At 39.3% G+C, this 17441-nt stretch overlaps 1 protein-coding gene across 9 annotated transcripts in view; it reads left to right on the plus strand.

Moving 5' to 3' along the window:
• The window catches only part of CAPRIN2 (caprin family member 2), a 32889-nt gene that overhangs the window by 4752 nt on the left and 10696 nt on the right, over positions 1-17441 (plus strand). For 6 of the 9 annotated variants that reach the window (XM_056512994.1, XM_056512981.1, XM_056512988.1 and 3 more), the window contains 10 exons: positions 1334-1420; positions 3283-3521; positions 4853-4935; positions 6805-6969; positions 7471-7514; positions 8844-9689; positions 14765-14896; positions 15091-15178; positions 15620-15675; positions 16268-16369. In XM_056512994.1, coding sequence (XP_056368969.1) covers positions 1334-1420; positions 3283-3521; positions 4853-4935; positions 6805-6969; positions 7471-7514; positions 8844-9689; positions 14765-14896; positions 15091-15178; positions 15620-15675; positions 16268-16369 — 1842 coding nt within the window. The remainder of the gene's footprint in view (positions 1-1333; positions 1421-3282; positions 3522-4852; positions 4936-6804; positions 6970-7470; positions 7515-8843; positions 9690-14764; positions 14897-15090; positions 15179-15619; positions 15676-16267; positions 16370-17441) is intronic. The other 3 variants (XM_056513010.1, XM_056513001.1, XM_056513018.1) reach the window with 1 other exon arrangement.

Consider the following 17441-nt stretch of genomic DNA (forward strand, 5'->3'; position numbering starts at 1 on the left):
CTCTTATTGTGCTGTTTTGCAAGCTGAGCAGATTTTCCTCAGTACTGTTCTTCCAACATGCTGTTAATGAATGCTAATAACAGGTGTGACAGAAGAAAGGTATTGCTTTCCTGTGGGCTGAGGCACAGCTTGTCATGAGGGCAGTGGTAGCTGTTCTTGATGTATTCAGGTGGGGAATTTTACTCTGCAATTTGTGTTGTTAGAAGCACAATTGCTGTAACCTGACTAGTAAATTGTTGGTGTTAATTGTGAGTCTTCCTCAATTGTGTAGGCGTTGGATTCTTAAAAGTCATTCTCTTGAGTGCCAAGTGAATTGCTAAATAGTATTTCAAAGCTGCTTGGTAAATTGTGTGAGAACAACCTAAACTGCCAGGTGAGAGCTTGCACTTTGTGTTGAGTAGCGTTCAGTCCTGGTGGTGTCTAGTATACCACAAACAAGGGAATGAAAGTAACTGCGTAATCCAGCTGAAGAAATGAACGTATAACTTGTTTTCAAGTTGCTTAGAACACGTGTGGAATTTGCAGATGTCCCAAATCTTATTGAGGCAGTAGATCAAGCTTTTGTCACTGCACTGATGAAACACTAAAAGCTAACACTGCTGTAAAAGAGCTTTATGTTAGACTGATGGGCCTGTTCTAGAAAAACCTGTGATAACATGTCCGGAGCATAAACCAAACTGAGTGTAAAGCACATGTGGAGAAGTGAAATTAAACTTGTTTCTTCATGCCTCGTGGTGTGAAAATACCGGCGGCATGTTTGAACTACAGCATTTTACTCTCTTCAGAGCTGTCAAGGGAACTTGGAGAAATGACCCATTAAAAATGGGGTATATCAAAATATATTTTTGACAACTAGCCACTAAAGTATTGGTTAAAGCCATTAGTGAAGATGGGAACATGGCTTCTTTTGTGGAAACTAAATTGGAAAGATTTCCTTCTGAAGTATGACTTGCCTTATATATTTCTGAAGTTTGTACAAATTTTCTTTAAAGGCATTCAGTTAAGCATGAGATCTATGCTGAACTTCTGTATTCCTTCCTGGCTTTCAGACCAGTCTGATTTTAAATAGCTGTTTACCTCTGATTTCCAAGACCTATATAGGCAAACTTGTAGGATATCTGTCTGTTGATATGAGCTGCGTTTGATCTGCATCTCAGATAGTTGAGTGAATGATAGTCACAACTAAAGTACCAGGTGCAGTGTCTTAAATAAGGTGCAGTTGAAAAGAACACACTAAATGACAACTTCACAATGAGAATTTCAGTACAAGGCAATAGAATTGCAATCAGTAGTCTTAAGCATGAAAGTTACATTTTTATCTATTCCTTTGTAGGAGGCAGTAGAGAAATATGATGAAGTAGTGCACAACCTGGAGTTTGCCAAGGAGCTTCAGAAGACTTTTTCAGGGCTTAGCCAAGATGTAAGTATCCCTGTTCTTGTCTATATTGATGGGAGGTAACTGCAAAATTTTGTGCTACTACTGTAATATCTACACTTCTATTCCAGTACACCTCATGCTAGGAAGTTCCAGTCTTGTATCTCTGTAGCACTGAAGCCTAGGCATAGGCTGAGGAGCAGTTGATTGAGAACTGATTATTTGCTACTTGTTAACCAGTTGTTGGTTCCTGATTGCTTGGTAGGCAAAGGCTAAAGAACCTTCAGTGACTTGAGTGGTGGGCACCTGGAAAACGAGACCTGTGAGGAGAGCCTGGAACAACTGGGCTTGTTGGGCCTGGTGAAGTGAAGGCTTACTCGGAGATGCTCTATTATCCTTCTGACAGCAAATACTGAAAGGGTGCAGCTGGGATTTTTGAGAGATGTGGTAGGAGAAGCAATCATCACTACTTAAAATAGATGCCAGCCAAGTCGGAGGAAATGGTCACTCAGTGGGTGATTAAGCATTAGAAGCTAGCTGCCTAGGGAAGTGCTAAAATCTGTCCTTGGATTTCTTCAACACCTGACTGCACAAAGCTCCAAGCAATCTAGTCTTGATTCACTGTCGCCTTTCTGGAGGCTGGCTAGACAATGTCCCAAGATCCCTTCCAAACTGATTTTTTTAATGCTCCTGGTGAGGGAAAGTGCTGGTGTTAAATCACTTTGACTTCAAAGATAAGTACATGCCTCAGTAAAATTTAACTGAAGCTTATGGAGTTTGCTACTTAATCTACTGTAGTTGTCTCTAATTGTGGCAAGTCACAGATTTAGGTCTTTGTTCAGGATTTAAAGCACTACATACATTATTTTTATGCAAGCGTTTTATCTTTGGAGAAACTGGTCTCTTGGCTCAAGCAAATTCTACACTTACAGAACGTTTGATTCAAGGAGTGGTGGGGAGGCTAAACATGATTAGTCACTGCTTTGGCATTATTTCTCTGCCTCCTGCAGAGTGCTGAAGGACTGGTACCTTGTGACCCAGTCTGTCTTTGTGCAGGTGTTTTTAGTAATCCAGCATTAGCTTCTACCAGTTCATGTTTGTTCTTGAACAAGCTAAAGTCTAACCCACCTTGTTTTTAACTTGGCTATGCTTCTGCTGATACAGATTCTACAGCCAATAGCCATTACTGGAACTATTACTAGAGGCCATCCTCTTGCATCCTTTGCAGTGTGTGGTAGGGAGCAAAATTTTCATAGATCTTGATGCATATTGAGGCATTTTTAATTCTGCAGTTACTTGGATAGCTTCTGCTTGGGTAGTTCTATTAATGCATGATGAGGAACTTGAATGCATATTCTGAATGTGTTCTCTAACTCTTACTGCTTATTTATTGAGTGTTTTAGTCTTCTGCCAACAGAAATAATTGTAGGATTCTGCTGTATCCTTTAAGCTGGAGTATTCAAAAGTGAAGAGCAATTGTCTTACTAGGAGAAACTTGAGACAACTTCTGCCTTCCTAACTGTGTGGTAAATGTAAAGGTCAGTTAGGCTGGATTGATGCATTGGGACCAATTTTATAAATTTCTTTAACAGCTGTTACTAGCAGGCTTAATCATGTCTAGATATCACAAAGGCATATCACAAGTGAAGCTACCAGTGTCCGGTTTGACTGAAAATTAGATGGGTAGACAATTAATAGATGACTGGGGAGCTCTTCCAAAGGGGGAGCTTAAAAGATTCTGGATATCTGAAGAGTTAGGAGTTTGTTATCTAACCAAAATGAATAGTTGGTTTCCTCATTGTAGGATAATTAACACTAGAACTCACTGTTTTATTCTAGAATCTTGTTACTAAACAGGATTAAACACACTAAATTGTGTTTAATTGTTGAATTTTGCGTTAAAATAGCTGCTGAAAGCACAGAAGAAGGCTCAGCGGAGAGAGAGTCTACTGAAGCTTGAAGCAGAGAAGAAAAAGCTGCGTACAATACTTCAAGTCCAGTATGTGCTGCAGAACTTCACTCAAGAGCATGTTCAGAAAGATTTCAAAGGTGGTATGAATGGTGCAATATACTTGCCTTCTAAAGAACTAGACTACCTCATAAGATTTGCAAAACTGACGTGTCCAGAAAGAAATGAGAATTTGAGGTAAGTTCAGGGATTTTTGTCTAATTTGTATGCTTCATTGGTTTTGATACTGCCATGTCTTTAAATACCACATTTTGGATCATTAATTAAAATTCTCTTCAGTAGACTCCTTTTAGTCTGAGATTAGGAATGTAACAGATTAACCTCACTCAGGGCATTAGAGGGGAGCTGCAGTAACTACAGCCTCAGGTATAGACAGACTTTGCCATTTTATGTTTCCCTGTGGGACTGAGGGGACAGAGTACCATCCTAGGCAGAAAGGCTGGGGATGCACTGCTTCTCTGAGGTTCATGAAGTGAAAAAAGTGCAGTAAAATCAGAACTTTCTGTAATCTATATTGATGATTCAGATGGGCTGCTTTATTCCAGAGGAATTAAGATGGTGCTTCTGAGGCACTCTTGCTGTTGGCTTCAAAGTGGTTTTAAAATATTGCCTGAAGTTTTTGATACCTCTGCACTAAATGTCATGCATGTTACCGGGTTGTCAACAGAGGTAATGTCAGCATCAGTGCTCATGTGGCACTGTTCTGATGCTGTGATGGCTCATGCTTAGTGTAGCAGCCTGTCTGGTAGGGTAGTGAGCAAGAATTCCATTTGAATATGGAGTAAGTAGTTATTAGGTGGTAAGTTGAGAGAGTTCATGGGTAAGTTATGTTTGAATATGGACTAATTCTTTAAGTGCCTTGAAATTCTAGTCACTTGTCATACACTAGACTTGCCTAATATGTGCTCTTTGGTTAATTACGTACAAAGAACAGCTACAAAAAAAAAAAGCTACACAACAGGAGTGTCGCATCCCAATGAAGTAACTTTGTTTCTAGTTTACTCTTATGGTATTACTTCTACAAGAAGCACAATCCTTTCCTTTGGGATACTGTGTTTCATCGAAGTGGACTGCAAATTCCATCTTCTGGAGGAGATGGAGCTTGGACTATAGCAAGGTTTCCCATTAGCTACTAGTTAGTGAGAATGGCAGCTGTTGTTGGTTGCACCTGTGCAGCTTCGAGTAAATTTGACCAGCTGATTAAACAGCAATTGTTGCTGTGTTTGGGAATCCTGGCTTGTAATGAAATTCAGCCTTGTGGTATTGTGGGACAGTGCTTAGGATCTCTACATTGACCAACAAAAGAAGTTAGGTTTGCTAGGTTAAATCCTTTGCAGAGACAGCTGGACTGCTTCCAGTGATTCAGGGCTCACTATTCACTCTGTGTAGGCAGTCTTGGTTTGGAAGGCTGGGCATTAGTGAATTTGTCATAAGATGAGGGGTACTGGGACAGTGCAGCACTTGATCTTGGCTATAATTCTACATGATAAAACTGTCATTTGTTTTAGTGTTGAAGACCAGATGGAACAATCATCTCTCTACTTCTGGGACCTTCTAGAAGGAAGCGAGAAACCTGTGGTTGGAACAACATGTGAGTGTCTCATCTAGAGAAATAACTTTAAGATCTTAAACTTGTGTGCTTGTCAAACATATTAAAACCAGTGAATACACATGGAAGGCTACCAAATTAAACACTTGCAAGTGATTTGTCTGTCTTGATTATCCAATGGTGAATGGCTGTTCCTAGTTCAATTAAGTACAGGTCAATCACAGTGCCACACAATTTCATTTTCCAGTCAAGACTTACTCTTCAATCAGTGTAGTAGCATATTTTTAAGGAATAATGATGTAGCAATTCAAAACCTGATGCATGAATACCTTACAGAACAGTGGAAAGCTTTTTCTAGAGTTATGTGCAAATGGGTTAAGTTTGGAACAGTTCCCAGCCATGAAATGCTTAGTTGAGTGCACTGATGTATTACAAAGCTTCATTGGCCCTGGGCTGAAGGTTCCACAGCATTGAAGAGCCTCCCTTCTTTGTAGGAATTCTAGACTCATACCTGTTGTCTCCTTACATTGCAGGACACCACACTAGGGAAGGGTAGTCATTAATGGAACTTGCTGACATCTCTCATTATGCACAGTGCAGTCTTTCTTTGATGTAATGCAAGTGTCCTTACTGTTCAAGCATACTGAAATCTGTGGGACTCTACAGATCTTTCATTTGTGGCAGAGTTCCAAAATCCCTGGTTGTATGCCAACATATGCATTGTGTTCCTCTTTACTATTGCTTGTGAGGAAACTGGCCTTAATTGAGTTGTAGTGTCTTTCCTATTGCAAACAGCCCTTGCTTGTGTTTACACCAATCTTGTAGCAGCTGTGTGGCAGGAATCTTTCATTTGTTACTGATGACAATGCTGAAGCTATTTGAACAGAGCATTTGTGTGCCCTGTTTAACTTCCACATATAGGTAGCTGAACTGACAACTAGGTGTTAAATCTTCCCATGTAGTTCTGGACAGACTGCAAGCTTGGATTGCTGCAGGCTGGTAACCTTAGTCTCGTATCTGTTGACATGAATAGATTGTTTATCAGTAGCTGTGTCCTTTTAATATAAGTCTTGAATCCCTTTGAGTGCAAGCTAGACTTCAGATAAAGCTGTTAGCTCGTTTTACCAGCATTCATTGCCTTGGAAGACAGTTTTTTATAGCCATGTTAAATTCTAGCTCTGTTTGTGTGGTTGTCACTGGAAGGAGTGATCTTCTGCTGAATGCTCTTCCTGTTCTCAAGGCTGCCCTGTTTCCAGCTCCTCTGAAACAATTTCTTGAATCACTGTTACTTTTGAGGTCTTCCTCTCTACTCTAAGCTGCTGTCTCTTGTTTGCACAGAGCAGCAAACTGGACAGAGTACTTCTCAGAGTACACAGTTAAGCTTTTGTTCAACCATGTCAACTCTGAGTCTTTTCCAGCTTCAGAGAAGTTCAGTCTGGTATCAGTGCTTTGCATTTCCCCTTCTTGTTTCTACAGCTCTTAACTGTTCTTTGAGACACCATCCTGTTACCAGCAAGAGTGTCTTGTAGAGCAGTTCCATTGTGACTTTAGCTTTACCTCTGTTGCAGTCTCATATGATTTTAGTATCAGTGCTGGCTAGTTTATACATGGTAAACAAAGCTCTAAGCATGTGGGAGACCAGGTGGCTCAGTATTTACCTTGTGGGCATTGAAACACAAACTGCAGTCTTGTCCTGGGATTGCAAAGATGCATTAAACTGCATTAAATTACACAGTCTAATAAAAAACTTTTTTTACTAAAACATTTTATTACTATAGCTTGGTAAGATCTGTGAACTTAAAGAAACTGCAGTTTGTATAAAAGGAGAAAGCAACAAGTCTTAATCTCTAATCTGAATACCCCTTTATTTCATATTTTGCTATTTTAACTTTATGGGCTTTTATTCTTTAGATAAACACATGAAGGACCTGTTAGCCAAACTTCTAGACTCTGGCTACTTTGAAAGTATTCCGACTCCTCGCACCGCTGTGCCAGTAAAAGAATTGGAAGAAGAAGTAAATAGAAAACCTGAGAAAACAAGACACCTGTCAAAAGGAGAGTCTGCCAAAGAACCAGGTGGAATATTACAGAGTTCAATTTTTTTATCAGTGTTGGGAAGGGCTTGAACTGAGCACTGACTTTGCATAGCTTGGTGCTAAATGTAATGCTGTGCTCTAGCTTGCTTGCAATGTAGAAACTGAAATGGAACCTGCAGGGCTTATAGCCCTGTTTTAGCTAAAAATGTAGGAAAAACACTAAATCATAGTAATAGAATGCTCTTGCCTTCTGAGCAAGTTGAAGATGTAGGAACTGTCTGGTGTGTAGGGAATGTTACATATTAGAGTAACAAAATTATGACTACTATGAAATGCTTCTTGTTTAACTCTAAACTTCTGCAGCTTAGTCTAAAACTTAGAAAACAAAAGCTTGTCTACGAATATGTTGAATGGCAAGCTGAGCTTTAGGAATATCTGGTTTAGCAAATTGGTACTGCTATTTAAATAGATGTAAAGAGTTACTGCTGTTTGATCTACCTTTCTGCATTTGATCAGTTGAAATAAATTATCCTTTCTCTAGAATCCATTATGGAGCTTATGAAATCTGAAATACAGCCACAGGAGGTAAGATGCTCTGTTAATTGCTTGCCTTTAGTATTGTGATTTATCAGACATATAAATGCTGTTCTGCAGCCCTTTTTTAAACTCAAAAAGGGAGTCTGAACAGCAATCTAGGTGTTGCTTGATGTAGAAAGCATTAAAGGCTTGGTTGCATTTCTATTTTTAACCCTAAATTTATGGCATCTGGGGTTTTATTTTGGGATAAATGAAGCGGGATTACATGAAGCAGTATAGTACTTTAATGCTCTGGCACTTTCCTGAATAAAACAAAGCATCAGCCCTTAGAGTGGAAACATTGATCTTTTGTGTACTGTGGAATAGAGAAAATACACATCTACTAAAGCTGTCTAAAAGCTAGCCTTGTTGCAGTAGGCTTGATATTGGTGGGATTGAGAATGTTGGTCTTATTCTGGTTTGTCAGGAAAGTAGGAATCCCAAGACAGACTTGTGTGCACATGGGTGTGTAGACATGTTTCAGCAGCTCGTCAGACTCCTGAACTCAAACTTTGACTGTCAGTAGCATAGAAATCATTAGACTTGGTTCAAAAGGTGGGAATGGATGTCTTTTTCTAAGTGGAAATACTGGTTCTTGAAATGCTGAATCCCTGTTTCCCAGGTATCCCACTAGAGGGTGTACTCTAGAATAAGTTTTTATAACTTACTAGTAATGCTGTTACCTGACTCTCATCTGCTATCTAGCCAGAAAAAAACCACAGCCAGTGAGCCTTGTACATACTTCATTTATTTACTTCCTGTTTGTGGCAAAGTGGTAACTTAGAAAAACTTAGGACATATCATTGAACTCTCAGACTTACTGACACTAAACATAGTCTGCAATTGAAGTCCAGTAGTACTAAATCTGAAAATCTGGTGACATTTTAGTATTACAGCTTCACTAAGAATGAGGGTTATATGTAGTTACTGCCTAATATTTTTGGGTTGCATAGCAGAATGTCTGCTAATATAGTACCAGAGCTTTTTAGGTGCTTAGAAGGAGAACTACCTTTATAAAAATCAGTATTTAACTGGATGTTGTCACTGCCTAGGAACATGAGGTAGCTTTGAGGATAAGGGCTGTAGGTTCACTCAGCTGTGTTTTACTTGTGCTGTTCAGCAATGTTCCCTGTTTCTCTGTGGCATGCCAAGCAAAGCTAGTCTGCAGTGTTGTAGGATAAAGCCATGGCTACATAGTTTCTATGACTAGTGCTTACACTGTCTAGGCTCTGCTTTTAGTCAGCGATTTTCAGTAGCTGGCTGACCTAATTTAACTGACCTGAACTGTAGTAGCAAAATGTGTTCTTGGGAGCCATTAAGTTTCTTTGGTCTATATAGTTTCTCAACAGGCGTTATTTGCCTGAAGCAGAATATTCTGTCAAGAAGAAGCCAGAAGAGCCCAGATCTTGGGAAGCCGAGTGTGCTAGAAAACAAGAACCTCCAAAGTCCTGGGAGATGCTTGTTGATATTAAAGAGCAGGAACAGAAGCAGAAACAAGATACCTTAAAGCCTTGGGAAGCTCGTGTTAGACAGCAAGAACTAAAAAGACCAGATTCTCCAAAGCCTTGGGAAGCTTGTGTTAAAGAGGAGGAACAGAAGCGTGAGTCTGCAAAGCCCTGGGAGACCCGTGTGGAGGAGGAGCAACAGAAGAAGCCGGAAGCTCCAAAGGCATGGGTAGCACGTGTCCGAGAGGAGCAGGAGTCTCCCAAACCCTGGGTAGCAAAGGTCAGGGAAGAGCAGGACCAGAAGAAACAGGAATCACCAAAACCATGGGTAACAAAAGTTAGGGAAGAGCAGGAACAGAAACAGCAGGAGCCCTCAAAACCTTGGGTAACCAAAGTTAAGGAAGAACCAGAAGAAAAGCAGGAATCTCCAAAACCTTGGGTAACCCAAACTAGGGAGCAACCAGAACAAAAGAAGCCAGACCCTATGAAAACATGGGAAGTGCCTGTTAGGGAAGAGCCAGAGCAAAAGAAGCAGGAGCCTGTGAAGGCTTGGGCTGCACATGTTAGGGAGGAGCCAGAACAAAAGAAGCAGGAGACTCGAGAGACTTGGGAAAAAGCTGACAGGCAGCAGCAAGTGTCATCACCACAGATACAGAACCCTCCGAAGTCCTGGGCGGCTGCCAGTATGGGGCCAAAGGAACAGATGGGGCCAAAGAAGTTTGATATGGAACCCAAAGAAGTGAGTTGGCATATGTAGTATTATCTGTCATAAGCTTTTGACATTAGTGTATTGGAATAAAGCCACCTATTAGCAGAGGTGTCTAAGGCATATTTTGTAGGCCACTATTTAGACTCCCATTCTTTCTTGGGGCAAATAATTTTATATTTGAGTAGCAAGATGGTCTGCTCTGATTTTTACATCAGCACAGTATTGCTGTGTTTGAGCCTTGAATAACTACTTTATGTGTAAGACAGAAGAATTAACTTGGTTCATCTGCAGCTATTGGCTCTGGCCACTGTTAGCAGTACAAAGCAGGTATGACTCATCTGGGGATCAAATACTTTGTGGCTGCATGCAAATAACACTTCAGTAATTTTTAGGCTTTTGATTAAAATAGCTGCTGATTCAAGGGAGATCTAATGTCTAGATCAAGCAATGCTAACTGTCCAGGGGCTTAAATATGTATTTCCAGATGAATGCATAAACCATATTGCTGTCCTGGGAGTCTAACAATACTGTTAGAAATGTAAAATGAAAGCTGTTGCATGGCTTACAGCTGAACAGGCTACCCTTTGGTCACATTACCTTTGTTCTCACTTGTGCCTGGGTGGCAGAAACTCTGATTTGTCAAAACAGGTAACTAAGCTCTGCTATGTCTGCCTTAAGTCACTAAGAGAAATGCTAATCTAAAGGTAGACTTCAGGAAGAAAATATGGGTATTTGGGCAGTTCTGTGTACAGTGTTTGTCACCACTACTGTCTTCCTGCAAGAAAGCAGGAACCAATACATCCCATGTTACTCATGGCAAATGATTAACGTTGTATCTTGTCAGTAAACTAGGCATAACTCAAATGGATGTTCTTGTGTCTAGAGGCGGGACCGCAAACCGAAGGTTGAATGCCAGATTAAAAAAGTATGTAACAATGCAGCACTGGGTAACAACATGGAATTAAGGTGTTTCAGCTTGATCCACTTTTCACTCGCACTGAGTAGAATCTTGTATCCACTGGTGGTGATGGTGATGGTGATACATGTGGAAAACCTGGTTGCCTCACTAAGTAACTCTGAGCACGAATAGATGTTGTGCACCCTCTGTGCACAGTATTCCTGTAACTGAAACTAAGTACTGGAATAGTCTTAAGCACTTGTAAGGTGCCTTGGAATTTCTAGTGTCAGATTACCTGAAATGCAAGATGCTTCCTAATGAGAAAATGCTCCCTCTTATTTTAATATGGGATGGGTAGATGGATGGCTTAAGTGGTTGCAAAAACTGCTGTAGTGAGTCAAGAGGAGGGTCTCCAGTCATCTGGAGAAACTTGCAAACTGCTTCAGAATGTCCCTAGAGGTGTGCAATGTACTGGCAAAATTAAACTAAATGCTGGAATGTGAGGTCACTGAAGGGGGATTGCTGAACTAAGTAACCAAAGCATATTTTAAAGTATTCAAACGTGGATTAACATTGACCATAGGAAAGCATCAGCTGGCTATATTTTTGCTTAGTGGCTATTGAGAAATCCTAATACCAAAAGTATATTGAATGAGTAGAAAACAGTGTTAGGTAAATATACTAAACAGTGTTATGTAAACATAACTAATTTCCATAATCTGTTTTTTAAAAAAGGCATCTTTGACTTGAGATGCATAAAAAGAACAATTAAAACCATGTTAAGCTTTTCAGATAACCATTTCTGTTGCCCTTGCTTATATAAAAAAGAGGCAATGCAGTGCTGTAGTTGATCTGTTTGACTCTGAGAGAATCTATGAATGCTCTTGTGCAGGGATACAGGCATGGCAGATGAAAAACCTGTGCCACTGCTGATGCCCTCTGACTGAAACGAACTGTTAGAGCTTGGAGGTCTTTAAAATATGTTTTGAGATATTAAAATATGCTTGTTTAACTTAACATACCCTAAGCTGCAATGCCTATGAAGCTGAGCCTAAGATAGCAGGGTGAGCTTATGTGCAGACCTGTTTAACTGTTCTGTTTAAATGTTTGTGCAACCTGTGGACCAGCAAACTTGGTTAGAGCTGAATTTGTGGCCTGGTATGAGAAAGCAAAACAGTTTGGCTTTTGCTGTCATTGAGCATGTCATTTAATTCATACCTGCTGTGAATGCTGCTCTGAGGAGAAAGTGGATTTTAATTGTATATCTACATGGCAATCACTGCTTGCAGCTTAGGTATCATCATTCTACCTCATTTAACTAACAAAGCTAAAGAGCACTCAAAGTTCTGTCTCACAGAATGAAGTTTCACTAGTAAATGAAATGGTTGAAATGGTACGTTAGTGTTGCATGTAAGTAAACCTTCAGTCTCTAGAAAAATCCAGCTTTAACAGGAGTCCCTGGTGTATTGGCATTCTGAGTAGCCAAATTCCAAAGTGGTCATTGGTTTATTTGCAAGGGTTTAACAGGTCCTAGAACAAATTCTAGATGTTCCACCTCTACTTTCAGTCAATTCTCTGGATGTAAGTCAAGATACATTTAGCTGAATGTATAAGTAGTGCTAAAGTTAGGTCTCAGAAACATTTCTTATGACAAATTGAACTCTGAATTTACCAGTGCTGTTCAACTCTAGTGGTTCAAGTGACATTCAGGTTAATGTTAAGTGATCTTAGCCCGTACAGGTTTGATCTGAGCCAGACTGAGGTCAGTGTCTGCTGCTAGTTTTTAATGGCTGCCAGAAAAACATCTAGTTGTAGGCTAGAGAGAAAATGTTTTAAGTATGTCAAGTGCCTGCTCTTCTTCAAAGCATTTCTTTTCATAAAAAGCATAAAAACTGAAATTATTTCCTGCTACCTTTCTGTATATAAACTTATTTTGCACTTAAATATAGTAGTTTTTAACCCCTAGGTACCAGCAAAGCAGCAACTCAGTATGAGGTAACTTCACTGCAGCTTCTTCTGATTGGTGTATTTTAAAATGTATATGAACTAGGAAATAACTTCCATGGAATAGAAAGTCTGTGTTTCAGTCCTAGCTTAAAGCCCTGATATCATATGTAACCCTGTATTCGTGTACTTCTTGAAGTAAAGAATGCTACCAACAGAATGCATAGAGTATGAGCTGGGGAAGGAGATAAAAGCTCTGACAAAAGCATGTATGTAAAAGCATACAGCAATTTTATTATATTATATTTATTATTATTATATTATTATATTTGGAAGCAAAAGTGACAAGTCTTTTCTGCTTCTGTGCTTGGGGCTTTTTCAACCTTTTTTTTTTTTAAAGTTTGTACAAGTCTCACTTATATAGCTAGTGGCCTATCTTAAGAGCTTTAGACCTTGCCAGACTTGACCTAGTTAGGTCACCTAAACACATGGAACCAGTTTGGTAGTGTCCTTGTCTTAGTAGAAATGATAGTGAGGAACAAGAGGGTGACAAAACTATGAATTAGTTTAACCCTTAATGGGTTTACTACAACAGTGAGTGCTGTAAAATTAAGACTTTTTGTGAGTGAGGACTAAAAGTGATGGACAAAGTTCCAGATTGCCAGTAACTTAATTGATAACTCGCTGAGATTAACTTAATTAATCTGTATCTTTTGTCCTACATTTATATCCTTAAAAGCTCTAATTAGTGTTTATTATTGGAAACTTTAGCAATATAAACTTGTATTTAACTGGTAGTTAAAGGTAGTGCTTAAGCAGCAGAATTTCTAATTAAGATAGAGCTGTACAAAGATGCACTCTTTTAACCATAGAATAAAGTTAAACTTCTCACAGCTCATCAAGCAGCTATTATGTGGGTCACACAGATATTAGAAACAAGTCCTCCAGAGTTAATCGTGTGCTGTAAGCTTCTTGCCTGTGCATGCTACTGGAATTTCTGCAAAGGTTTCAGAAAACTGTTGAAAAGGAAATGCAAGAGTGTTTTTAGGCTTGTCCTAAAAATTGACAAAGAGCCCTTCATCAGTTTGTGGTGGATTTAGTGTGACAATTGTCATCCTAACACAAATACCCTTCTGCCATGTATTTTCCAATGACTTCATGCGAATGAAGTCAATAACAGTGCTGTACAATATATTGAATTTGTAACCTCATGTTAGCAACACAACTGTTTGTTCTGTAGGAAAATGAAGACTTCCACATGTTCTTGCATACCTCAACATTTGGGTCAGTTGAGTTTCTCTATAATTTTAGAGAACCACAAAAAACTTTCAGTTTAAAATACTTCTAATGGGCCTACCTCTTCTCCATGCTGCTTTCAAAAGGCATGTTAGACTATCTAGACAGTCTAGTATTGTCATCCTATAAATAACAGGGCTTCTGCTGCTTAAGGAGCTATGATGATTTTTCTGTTAACTTAGACTGAGTTGTTCTCTGACAAAACATTTCCCTCCTTTAGAGTGAGAACCAGCTGGGATGAACTATTAAGGAACCAGCTGAAATAATCAAGCAGTAATAAAGCCCTGCAAAAGTCAATGTTAGGCTGTTGTGTGGGCACATGGGTGTACTTATGCCAGACTTGGATGCAGTATGTTCTGCAGGAGGTGGTGCATTGAGATTATCTGAGTTTTTAGTAGAAATACTTTGGTCTCATCCTGAGTTACTTGCTTGCAATGTATCTCTTAGGTGCAATTTCTTCAGAATGTCTGGAAATGCCCTCCTAATAAAAGATCTGTATTTATTGGTGTAGGCGCTACTGGGAGGAAGTAAACCTTGAGTGATGTAGCTTTGGTTTTTGAAGTTTGTTCTGGCCTTCAATTGAAATGTGAATTTCCTTAGATGGAAGTGCCTAATTTTGCACTAGATGCAGGCAACTTACTACTTTGCACTCAACTACAAGAAACTGAAGCGAATTAATCTAGTGAAAAGTGTTTGTTGATGGCAGGAGGGGTTGGAATTAGATAATCCTCTAGCTTTCTTTCAACCCAAACTATTTTATGAAATCTGTGGCTTAACTAGTTGTAGCAAGAGGAAGCTGTTTTTTTTTTTCTAATTAAGAGAGAACTTGCTCTCAGGAAATAGCAATAACAGCAGAGAATTGCTTGGCCCACAGTGTCTGACACCTCTAGGTTACTCTGGAAGTATATTGGATAAGGAGGCTTGTCTTGCTTCCAGTATTAGATTTCATTTAATTTCTCCTTATTAGGTGCCTAAACCTGTACATCAGCCAGCTGCGGAATTTTGCTCTACTTCAACTCTTCCAAAAGATCCAGTATTGAGAAGGGAAAAACTTCAGGATCTGATGACTCAGATACAAGGGACTTACAACTTCATGCAAGTATGTTTTTCTGTGCTGTTGTAACACAAATCTTCAGTTCCTACTGGGTTAGGGAGAACAGTGCTGACAATGTGTGTTGGCACTGAATGAGTGAATTTGCCCTAATTAGCTAAAAGCAGCTTGTCAAGTGAGAATGTTTCATTTGTATCTAGAGTTTAATTTTTTTCTACCCAATGGTGATCTTTTTTTGAAAGGAGTCCATTCTGGATTTTGATAAAGCTTCACCAAGTGCCATTGGTTCATCCCAACCTCCTTCAGTTACTCCAGCAAGTAGTCCCGTAGGTAGGTGATACTCTAAGTGTAAATGGTATGTAAAATTTTGCGAGCACTGATAAGGTTTGCTTGGGCTGTAGATCCGTAGGCCTGGTGAAGACAGCTTGTTTAAATACAAAGAACAGACCGTGCTAAAAGACTGTGGATTTTGGGGTGTAGAACTCAATCACCCGGTTTATTATTATTTTTTCTTAATCTGGTAAATGGATATCTTTTCTGTGGTGAAAATATTTTGGTCATTGGATACCTGTCCTCTTTTGCCAAAGACCTGAAGTTTTCAATTGGGTGTAGTTTACTGAATCCAGGCTTAAATATTTGCTCTCCGCATGGTAAAAATAAGTTTGCATCTTCACATACCAAATGTTTTAAAAAAATAGAACTGCCCACCAAAACTATATGTAGTGTTTGAATTTAAAAGTAAATGTTGCTTAAGGCATTCTATTTTTACAGCTTCAAAAGAGCAGAAACTGCCAAGTCAGAGTGATTTTCTTCAACAGCCTCTTCAGGTAAGTTGAAGTTAGGACTGTCCTGAAGAGGCAGATAGAGGTTATTTACCAGCATGGACTTATACTTAAGTTGTTTTTATTGCCACTAGTTTTGTATTTCACACAATGTAGTAGCTTGCAAGGCTAAGATCACTTAAATGCTGACAAAGCTGGCTGCTATTCTGGTTGAAAAGGGGCAATAAATTCTTGAAATTTCTTGAAGTATGTTTAAGACATGCTGAAATAATTTGCATGTTTTACCTATAGGTTAAGTTCCTAGCCAGTAGTTGTCTGCAGAACAGCTAGTTTCTTTCCTAGGTAGTGTTTTAATCTTCAAGATCCTTACAACCAAAAATTGTATCTCAAGCTTTGATAGTTGTGGTTAAATCAACCTTAAATTCAGTCACTGTATTTGCATGTTTTGTGACTTTTGCTTTTAAATGTGTTTCCTTGTCACAAACAAGAACACCCAAAAGACTGACTGGTCAAAACACTTCAGTCCCTGCATTATTTTGAGGTTTACTTGGACATGCTGAGGGTGTGTGCTTTAGTGAAATCAAATATTTACATTTGATATTTCCAAAACCTTATCTCTGTATTCTCTCCTTGCAAGGCTGCTGCTTCATCTATGGCACTGCATAGTTCAAACACTTCCCTAGCATCTCCTGATCCTGCTCTTTCTGGCTCTGAAACTGAAGACTTGGTGACACCACAGGTACCATACCCCAGGATTCACTAGCATTCAGATCTGTGTGACAGCTGGCCCTAACAGAATGCTGAGCTGGAGCCCTCCGGAATAACTGTACTTGAACAACATACAAGTAACAGCTGTAGTATAGCCTACAGTCTGGCATACTTAAAGATGGGTGGAAAAGTCTTGCTAATACTGCATGAATGCAAAGTGAACAGTCTGCTACTTGACACAGGAAGGGCATGGGATGAAAAATGCTCACTAAAAATTGTGGTGCTCATTCTTGTGGGAACATGGGAGCAGCATAAATATTTGCTTTAGTTACAGTGTAGACTATTCCCTCTAATGATGACAAAGTGGTTGCATAAATTGGGATGGGTATTGTCATGAAATAGCAGAACATGTGTGTAACCTGAAGACTGAGAGATTCTCTCAAACATTAACTGAAGAAATACTGGGAATCTGACTTGCTGATGTTCAGCGAAGACCTAAAACTTTGCTGGTTTAATTGCATTTATGTATAGTTAAGCATTCAAATAATGTTTAGAGCTGAAAAGTTTCAATTTGTGCAGATCATTGTCTTAAAGACCTCTTGTAATCTGTGTTGCTATGTTCAAGAACACAGCTGGCTCTTTCCTGTTTGACTCTAATTCAGAGTGTGTTGATTATAGTGGGAAATGTTCTTGCTTTTTACATTTGTTTTGCTGACATACATGTTATCAGCATACTGTAGCATGTAAGTAATACTTACTGTTTCTTAATGTACTATATATATGCTATAGGGCTATTAGTCTTACGACATCTTGAATTAGCAGTTTTGTCCCAATTCTTGACTCCTATCACTTCCACAGTGCCAGAGACTCCTTGTGCTGACAATAATTCAATAATTTTGCTGTTCAATATGCATCCAGAAGGCTAGTGCTGTGCTATAAATTAGAACATCTGATTTAGTAGAATGCAAACATATTGTTTGGAATTAGGGTTGCTTGTGTCCAGCCTATCTCCAGTCCCTTCAGCTTGAAGTCTAGTGTGTGTCTTTCTTTTCCAGAGAAAGCAGTAGTTTAGTTTTGGTCCCAGCACAACCAGGGAATATTCC

This window comes from Oenanthe melanoleuca, chromosome 1A (assembly GCF_029582105.1).
Source record: "Oenanthe melanoleuca isolate GR-GAL-2019-014 chromosome 1A, OMel1.0, whole genome shotgun sequence".
Lineage (NCBI taxonomy): Eukaryota > Metazoa > Chordata > Aves > Passeriformes > Muscicapidae > Oenanthe > Oenanthe melanoleuca.